The 10208-nt window shown below is 38.7% G+C and overlaps 1 protein-coding gene across 1 annotated transcript; it reads left to right on the top strand.

The window, feature by feature from the left end:
- The first annotated feature begins 714 nt into the window (after positions 1–714).
- Positions 715–9995, top strand: LOC137256508 (NXPE family member 4-like). The gene is made up of 4 exons (XM_067794349.1): positions 715–895; positions 5532–6212; positions 7158–7216; positions 8899–9995. The coding sequence occupies exons 1-4, from the start codon at positions 792–794 to the stop codon at positions 9684–9686; spliced, it is 1632 nt and encodes a 543-aa protein (XP_067650450.1). The 5' UTR covers positions 715–791; the 3' UTR covers positions 9687–9995.
- Positions 9996–10208: the final 213 nt, after the last annotated feature.

Below are 10208 nucleotides of genomic sequence, written 5' to 3'. Positions count from 1 at the left end.
CCACCAAAACGGCACCCGTCGATCGCTGGTGAGGCCGTGGCCGACGTCCCGACTGGATGCACAATCCGTTTCTTTGTGGCGATGATCTGGGGCGGTCTCGTCTCCCTGAACAGTCACGTTTTATGCACAAGGCCATTACGCCACATTGTGCAAGGTCACTGACCCGATGATTTTTATATAACATTATATCGGCCATCTGTACAGGTTATGAGAAACCCTCTTGCATAAAATATACTAAAACAGGCATCACACTCTTTGTAGCCAATATACACCATATTGGCCCCCATCCCGCCCTTCCTCGGCACACAGCACACTGAAAACACTTCATTTGATCTCTAACACCCCTACCGCTAATACACACATTCATACAGCATACAATCACATCCTTCCCTCCCCCTCCCCACCATCCCCCCCCCCACCGCAAAGACACTCCAGCACTCATCACCTCTCTCCTCCACCCTCTCTAGCTCTTTCCCTCTCTCTTTCTTTCTCTCTTGTCGATTAATTGCTGTAACTGAACCCAGACTGAGATCATTTTGAAATACTATATGGTGAGCAAACAACACTTTAACTCTGGGCTCAGGGTAGACACCCTATGATTTACCCTTACACCAGTGTTGACATAACCAGTCCATATCGTGTTATCGTCTCACCATGGGCCGTGGGTTATGCAGCTCTAAACGGGTCAAAAGTGGAGGTAAGGGTCGAGTACTTGAACAGATATTCGTACCCGCCACAGCAGAAGACGAAGTAGCACATGTCGCATTTGACACCAGACCCACGTGTTCATCATGGTGAGAAGGAAGAACGCGGCGTCCTTCGTCGTCCCTGTTTTGCTTTTGACGGTCGGAGTTTTCATTTTTTGGCAGACGACACGCTGGCGAAACACATTTGGGTAAGAGTTTTAAAAAAATATTTACAACTGTATGAATACATTCATGTCTTACATGTCATGAGTTACACCGGTGCTGTAGCCAGTGAAAACACTTATTTCGACCTCGTATGCATTAAGTGATAAATTTGAATACACTGACTACATTTTTCAAATCACAAAATGCACGTTGTGAAATAAGATTGTTTCTTCCATGTGCGCACGAAAACATGTACATACATTTGAGAAACAGCTGGTGCAAAATTTCGTATCAAACATTTATTTACAGTTGTCACAGCAAAATGTTACACAAACACATGTTATAACACGATAGAAATCTAAAAAATCATGGTCTCTTTACCCACAGTTCTTCATTAGAGATGCCGCCATAGATATTTCTGAGTAATCTCACTCACTTTCTTAGAGGGCCCGTGTAGGTCCCGGGGTAGAATAGGTCTTCAGCAAAAACACTTTTGCTGTAAATGGCGACTCTGCTTGTCGTAAGAGGAGACTAACGGGATCGGATGGTCAGGCTCGCTGACTTGACACATTATCGGTTCCCAATTGCGCATGCCGATGCTCATGCTGTTGACCACTGGATTGTCTGGTCCAGACTCGATTATTTATTCCTTTGGTGGGTACGGAGATAGAGAATGTGTGTACACCCGTGTGGTTTTAACACTAGACACATTATTCTACCTACAGTCAGATATCTATGATGCATTTGTAGCAATGTAATAATTAAAAAGTAAAAAAATGAAATGTAAAAATGAATATAAAAGTTCCTAAATTTATAAATACATGACGGTATGGTATATGCCATGCAGTAAGGGAAGACAGACACTATAATAGAAGAGCGTGTCTCTGCTGGTCATTGACAAATCCATTGACAAACATCCGCTTGTTCGAGTTGTTTGTTGATAACATGTAATGTCCCTCAAGGCACGTCAGTATTTAGGGCACAGATAATAAAAAGGACTTGCTCTAAACTTTTGAACTCTGGACGGGATAGATCAGTGGGTCGTGATTTCACGGTCAGGCCAACACGCACTCCTCATATACATGCTTATGAGTGCATATTATCCAAAATGTTTATGTGTTAATGAATAATAACTGTATACAATCTTTATAAAAGCATAACGTTCAAAAGAGTCCGATTAAAGAAGAGTTTTGTCTGCAAGTGATTTGCTGAGACGTAATATTGATAAAAACAACGAAGTTTTGACAGTTGTCCATAAAAAATCACATCGGAGGGAATGTATGTATAAATGTTTCGATACAATATTATTAACAGATTATTTCAGCATATAACTTGCTTTACAAATGAATGTCATAAGAGAATGTTGTTATCATGATAAGATTGTGTGTCTTCCTACATGAAACCCAGGGTTACAGCTCTCGGGCCATAGCAAAATGTTCCAGAACGTTTATTGTATACATTCTATGCGGTGTCTTCCCATTCTGCCTACATGTTGAAACAACACGACACCGCCCAGTGACCAGGAAGGAAGGTTAATGTGCTGTCCTATTTTACCTTTACAAAAAATGAACTTGAAGAAACGTCAATTGTAGGCAATACGAGAAACAAATGGCAAATACAATGTTTCTAGGTGTGAAGTATATTTCTGAATGCATTTCATTCATTTGAACTGACAAAATGTCAGTGTATTCTTCAACTTATTATGCCACCCAGCAATATGGTTAGTCGTCCTGGGCACAAAATAACCTCCAGAAAAGCGTGTCCACCCAAGTGCTTGTCATATAGATATTGAAGTCATTTTACATGGGCGTGATGGCGTTGCGTTGTAGATTTAATGATGTCTCCAGTTGGAGAACAGTGGCCAGTGCGTGTGGCATGCACACATACTTGTAGTTAGAGGTATAAGACTATGACGTATGTAGCTTTATTTTTGGTATTTTAAATAATATATTTAGAGCTTTTATAATTTCTTTTATATGCCTCTGATTTTCCAAGACAGTTTGTTTATCGCCATTCTGCCATAACCGTTTATATATGAAACCGTATATATATGAAACGACTGATGTGTGTGCATGTGAATTGCACATGCATTGTGTTTTCATTGTTGACTTTGGGTGAAGAGTTCCTTTCCAAATACAGTGAAAAGTAATCAAATTGTGAAGGAAAATGTTTTCGGACAAAACTTTATCTTTTTTACTTTAAATAATGTTTCATAAATGTTGGTTGATATTATATAAGTAGTTTCCGAAATAATAGCACAGCACGGATCTTCTCCAGCAAGAAGATCCATGTTGTGTTATTATTTCGGAGAAGACCAGTGTTTAGTTATTATTTCGGAGAAGATCCGTGTATACAGAGATAGATAGGTAGACAGAAATATACTTACAGTGGAGAAAAATCAGGATCAGGATCACGTGATTGTAAACCTCTCAATAACTTTGATTAACCAATCACAGTCTGAAGTCTCGGTTGAATGAGTTGTAGAAATATCTGTCGTCTAATAATAAGGGAGTGAGTTAATATTTAACGTCTCATCGGCAATATTTCAGCCACATCGTGAGGAGGACAAATTGGACGATTATAAAGATTGATATTGTCGTTGTTATAAAACCTGTCGTCCAAGGACAGTAAAACAAATAGACTATCACTGTTAGAATTTAAAACTAATAGCATAATTAGGACAATACATTAAGATAAAAAATAAGCTATAGATCGCCAACAACGGAAGGTACATCACCATGTTAGGGACCATGGGGTCATGCATTACGTTTACTACCTGCTTGGACCCTAGATGGATTTACAACATCTTTTCATCCTCTGCTATTAAGGCATAGCGGTACCCTGCAAAGAATACTTGCTGTCCTCGTGCTTGCGAAGTAAAGGATTCAACACACGATCTTTAATTTGTGTGATGGGGGCTGTTGGTAGCCATCCTTCTTTATCAGGAGTTTGATGAACTAAGTAGACCCATTGTATATGTCTGTATGTATCTTTGCTTGAGTAAAAGGACCAACCACAGCATTGAAACTTTAACTTGAAATCAATTATCACTAAGATCAGGATGTTAACTTTAAGAGAACTTGCATTAATTACACTTTCAACGAACCCAACAACATACCCCTCAGTGACTGTAGCTGTCCCATTTTGCATACAGTCCCAATCTGCCTACATCCCAATTTGCCAACAAAACTTCCCGTAGGCAAAATGGGATTTTAAAAACCTACAAAATGAAACGTATCGCTAACAGTAATAATATCCCGTGTAATTCCCTGTTAAATTGCATCACGTGTCTGTTCAGGTGAACACTTCACTTTGTGTTTTTGGAAAGTACTGCTGAAGCTGTCTCGCCTTGGAATACACACTATAACTATTTGAAAGCGATTCATTATGCTGTTAATACAGGCAACTGCGTTCAGCCAGATCTGCATTTAAGGAAGATATCGCACGGCATGTAAAGGGTTTTTTCTAAATGAAATTTAGAATCTCGTGTGATGATGCTATTAAATTATTGGACTAAACTCGTTCGGACACATTTAGTATAGACTTCTTGTGGCATGTGAAGTGTCGGGTGTTAAGATCCATACTTCGACAACGAATATTTAGAATCTCGTATGATGATGTAACATATCATACTCATATCTGAACTCATCTTCTTGGAACAACTCCGAGTAAAAATGATAAATAGAAAATATCGCATCTTCTTTGAAATGACGAAACTGTTGAATCCGGAAAATGTGGGTTTCGATTTCTTATTATAATGGAAAAGGCTTGTTGCTTACAGTTCTTCGAAACAAGCGTTTAAAGCACTGAACTTTTTCCTCATACGTGAAACAGTAGCATCGATGTATGGGTGAGAGACTTACAATTTAGAGTCACGTCCGACAGTACTTCATCCATATCGTTTGTACATACACATTGATATTGCGAAATCCAGTCATTAAAGGACTGCAAACGATAGACTGTGACATAGCTTATCTTAAATATGGTATGTAGCCATAAATTCTATCATCATATGTGACAATACAACAAGAGTGAGTGTGTGAGGTACTATTTAACGTCACATCGGCAATATTGCAGCCATATCGTGACGAGAACAATTTAAATTACATTACATACCAGATTTATCAGAAACTAAAGCCCTCTTGAGGAAGAACAGTAAAACAACTAGTATATCACAATTGGAATTAAAACTGGCGTCGAAAGTTAAAACTCATATCATTATTTGGACAATACAATAAAATTGAGCTATAGATTGCCAACAACTGATGGTAAATCACCATACTAGGGGCCATGGGGACTTACAGTACATTAGCTTCCTGTATGGACCTTAGCTGGATTTACACCATCTCTTCAGATGTTAGCAGTTTAGACACATCTAGCCAAAAATTAAAAGTACACGTATACTACGATTAAAACCAGTGGAACGTTTAAATGTTTCGCGACTTACGTACCCTCTCAGGAGGACCAACAAAACATGAAACAGCCCAGATATAACCAGATGCCAAAGCAAGATCACCATACTATGTATCGTGAGGACATTCAATACCTTTGCTTTTTGCATGGAAACCGAAAGGATTCAAATGGAACCTGGGAGGATTTACTTCACCTCACTAGCTCATACATGTGAAATTTTGGCGAATGCAACATACATCTCACTCACTATCTCACGTTTCGTTCCAGGGTCTTCCCAATGTTGGCGGCTGATTTCTCCAAACTCCACATCAACTACGCTATCCGTTCAGAGAGAGAAAGACTCTATTTATCCCAATCGGAAATGATGCATGAATGGAAGCAGTCAGACTCGAAGAAATGTACAAGTGCCAAAACCTCCAAGATGACACTCATGAATGATAAAGTTGTATTTTCCATTGGCGATGAAATCCGCGTAAATATTGACACGTACGATTATCACGGGAACAAGAAAACTTGCGGAGGGGATTTCCTACGTCTTTGGATGGAGAATACAAGATACGGAGCTTCCGTTGCTGGTCACGTGATCGACCATAACAACGGAAGCTATACTGGTGTGATCAGGGCATTGTGGGAAGGCACAGCCTCAATTCGGTGTTTCGTTGAAAGGAGGAAAGAAGAAATCGCCATGTTTTATGACATCTTGGGGAAGAATCATGCACTGTGGGTGCCAAAGAGGGAGTTTGTTTTCAGTGGTTTTGTCGAGAGCACGGAGTGTTCCATTAAACCGGACAACTTCAAAAGCGTCTGTAATTTCACGGATATGAACTATGGTTTTCCATGGTTCTGTGCCAAGCCGAATAAGTTAAAGTGTGAAGACTGGAAGAATTCCTGGTCTGAGAACAGAGGATATCCACCCGATGACCCAAACCAGAGAAGCATATACTATCTGTTAGTGAATATTGTTTACGTAAAACAGTAGTAGTAGTTGTAGTCGTTGTCGAAGTAGTAGTAGTAATAGTAGTAGCATTAGTAGTAGTAGTTGAAGTGATTATAGTTGTTGTAACCGTGAGTTAATATGGTTTTACGCTGTTGTTAGCAATATTCCAGCAATTATTGGGGACGGGGGACACACGAAATGGGCTTCTCACATTCTACCCATGCGTGGAATCGAACCTGGCTTTTCAGCGTAACGAGCGGACGCTTTAACCATTAGGTTTAACCCATATAGTAGTAGTAGCAGCAGTAGTAGCAGTTGTAGTAGTCGCAGTACTGGTTGTAGTAGTAACCGCAACAGTAGTAGTAGCAGCAGCAGCAGCAGTAGCAATAGTTGTAGTAGTAGTAGGAGGAGGATGAGTAGAAGTAGTAGTAGTAGCAGCAGCAGCAGCAGTAGTAGCTTCAGCAGCGGTAGTAGCACTAGTAGTAGTAGGAGGAGGAGCAACAGCAATGGTGAAATTAGTAGTAAGGCTGCTACTGCTATTTTTCAGTGGCAGTTATGGTATATATACACTGGTAATTAATTATAATGCCCCGAATAATGCAGTTGCGCTCTCCAGTTCCGTCTTCAGATCCCTTATATCATTCTACCTGATTCTCATTCATTGACTCACGAACCGAGGCAAATGCTGGGGAAGTTACTTGCTCAGGACCACACTGAATTAATAACTGAATTGACTAAAACAATTACAAACGTAACCCGTCATTAGGTCGGAGAGAGTCACGAAAACAAAGCAAACGGAATGTCCCACACAGTTCCTTTTAATACAACACAATCCCCAAAAGACTTTATGTTTGTGCCAGTTGTAGCCACCAACACCGCCGTACTTTCTTTTGCCTAGTGAACAAATGATGACGTTTTGCTGCTTCTTTCAGTATTATAATATCGGTCTTTTGTAGATCTCTGAAGGGAAACGACGATGATTTGCCTACAACGATTCATATCACAGTTGTTTATAGTAAGTATTTGTATAACTCTGAATGTTAGGCACATAGCTGGGATGACATACATAAGAACTGACTTGAATGTGTTTCGCGTTTTTAGAATTATACTGCTTAAAAGTAAATGCATTCAGGTCAATAATTAACAAACAGATGTATTGGCCAATACGTAATCTGTGACATCTTTTCTCGCTAATGCAACACACGTCCCGCTCTAGTTTCGGTAAACGACGAAACAGTATGTTGTTTTAGGTCTTTGCTTTCTGGTTTATTTTAGGTTATCGACACAAATAAAAAGAAACAAAGAAACAAAAAAAAAAACAGAAATGAAATTAAATTATCCTTACTCAGCTAACAGAACTGTTTACGACCATGTACTAACGCTATATTGGAAGGTATGTATTAACGAAGTGCCGACATAAATGTATGTATTATATGCTCAAAAGATTATTTATGGAAAAGACACCCCTTTGGAAATTTCTTAATAATCATAAAAATAAGAAGAAGAAGAAAAAAGCGAATAATATAACACCATTACTCGTAACAGCAATGAATAGTTTTGGGGTTTTTTCACATATTTTTATTCAGTTATTTGTGTAGTCTTTACATACACTACATTCAATATATCCAGATACATTTCAGTGTCAAATGCATAAGTGTTCAATTCATTGTCAAATACTTTTTCGACTAAGAGGTATACTGAGACTAACTGTTGACCATTGAGCACACCCGCCAGTGGTGTCCATTTTTGCTCAGTTGCTGGCGATCTAAAGCTCGTGTTTTATATTGTTCTGTCTTTTTTAATTACTAGAATGATTTACTTTTCCATGGTTCTTTTGTACCCAAATCTGTGATACCCTAGTATATTTACTGTTCATCGTGACAGGTTTCATCCTTCAAAACGTTTTCCATTTTTGTTATATAAATTGTTTTCGTCACGATATGGCTGAAATATTTCCGATGTGACGTTAAATTTTAACTCACTCATTCACTCCATTTTTGCTGGAATTTGTGTTCTTTGTTCTCTATTGCAAAAGATCTTTCTGCTTTCATTTTCTCATTGAGAGATTTCTTGAATTTTCAATTTTACTTTTGAATTTTACTTTTTATGCACACATTCTCTCTTCCGTACAAAATGAACACGCAACATCATCAACAACTTTCATATATAGCAACTCACGTTTGGTGTAAATTTTCGTGTGAATAAATTTGTATTGAAAATCGATCAAGTTAACATCCTTAGTACATTTTCTAAATTTAGTGAATATAGGATAACTGTATATGGATGACAACTTCTTTAATACTGGAACACGACTTTTCGATACAGGTTCTTGTATCGTTTTCAAAGTCAGGGTTAAGGTTAGGGTTAGGGTTTGGTTAACCCTAACCCTAACACTTTGAAAACGATACAAGAACCTGTATCGAAACGTTGTGTTCCAGTATTAAAGAAGTTGTCATCCATTTACTGTTATCCTATTTACTTCCAACTTCTAAAATATGCCTCTCAAGCAAGTCTTTAGTGAATATAATTTTCCAGTTCATATCTTCTATGTATTCAGTAAACAGTTGGATACATGATGATAATGCAGTTACAGGGCTTTGTGAATACAGTGAAGCTTCGAAATATTTCGATCATAATCGTCAAATTAAACAGAACAGTATTTGCTTTGATCATCTGACTGATACATATTTGCTTCAGAAGATATACCAAAGGACTTAAAAGTATCCCGGCCAACAACCCCGTGTAATAGACTTCCGCCGGAAATGACGTGGAAGACGGTGTCTCCAGTCGGACTCTTCTTTGGTGGCACCTTTCAGCCAACGTTTTGTCATGACAATTTGTCCTTGACTCCAAAGACGTACCGTAGGTGCTTGAAGAACAAACAACTGTGGCTGCCCGGAGACTCCACGAGTCAACAATTCAAAAGAAGTCTCCACTACACATTAGGTATTCCTGATGTAAGCACTGGCCACAACCCTCAGCTACTCACGGACAAGGAAGATAACTTTTCTGTATCTTGGTATGCACACGAATTCCCTTTTTTCCACGGAGCTGAGCGATATGCGTCCACTGTAAATAAACCCCAACATCTTTTTCTCGACAGCCTTCCAGATAACACAGAAGATATTGTCGTTCTTTATATATACGTCCATTTTAATTTGGTTCATCCTGACGTGTTCCGTGACCATATTCGTGTGATGGTGCGGTCAGTGGGCAAGTTATTGTCACGTGCTCCGAAAGTGACCATAGCTGTTCGTGGACCGCATGCCTATTACAGAAGTTTCGCACAGGAACTCGTGTCTTACTGGGGACTAATTTACTCAGACATACTTAGAAAAGAGTTCGCTCCCTTTGCTGATCGAGTTATCTACCTTGACTTTTGGGATTTGACTGTTGCAGTTGGGCCGGGGCATGTTCACCCAGATATGATCATTGTTAAATCAATGGTGCATTACATGATGTCACTGTTGTGTCATAGAACATGAGTAACTGTTATGAATCATTTTTGTTATATTTTTACCAATCGTTAAGTATCTCTACCTATCGATTATTACATATTGCATTATATTACAGTTAGTCCGATATATACAAGAAGCACAAGGTCACAAATTATACGCAGCGCATTTGACTATTTGTTTACGTTGTCACGTTATTGAGGTCCTTGTAGTTTGTGTGATTGTTTGTGTTTAATTTATTGGTTGTAGTTGTATGTGTACCTTGTATGTGCGACTATGTGTTTTAATAGTTTTATAAGTAATTGCAAAATGTCATGTAATTAAACTTATATTTAATTGTAGATTGTGTTTGTGACACAATTTTAATACCGAGTTTGATAATTTTAGTTTTCAAGTGGTGAGAAATGCACATTGGTCACGTGACCTCAACGACTATTTCGTTTGCCTTAATGCATTGCACCTCGCTTTCGGTTTTCCATGTACACAGGCGATCATGAATTTTGACTATGTATTTGGTTCACCCACGAAAGAGGTCAGTCACAATTATCCGAC

The sequence above is a fragment of the Haliotis asinina genome, chromosome 11, assembly GCF_037392515.1.
Source record: "Haliotis asinina isolate JCU_RB_2024 chromosome 11, JCU_Hal_asi_v2, whole genome shotgun sequence".
NCBI classification, from domain to species: domain Eukaryota; kingdom Metazoa; phylum Mollusca; class Gastropoda; order Lepetellida; family Haliotidae; genus Haliotis; species Haliotis asinina.
This window is presented reverse-complemented; position numbering and strand designations above follow the sequence as displayed.

Bases quoted from the DNA above. Each gene is read 5' to 3' on its own strand.
- LOC137256508 (XM_067794349.1), top strand. From the start codon at position 792: ATGGTGAGAAGGAAGAACGCGGCGTCCTTCGTCGTCCCTGTTTTGCTT. The intron at 896-5,531 runs GTAAGAGTTTTA...GTTTCGTTCCAG, and splicing joins CGCTGGCGAAACACATTTGG to GGTCTTCCCAATGTTGGCGG. The intron at 7,217-8,898 runs GTAAGTATTTGT...TATTTGCTTCAG, and splicing joins TCATATCACAGTTGTTTATA to AAGATATACCAAAGGACTTA.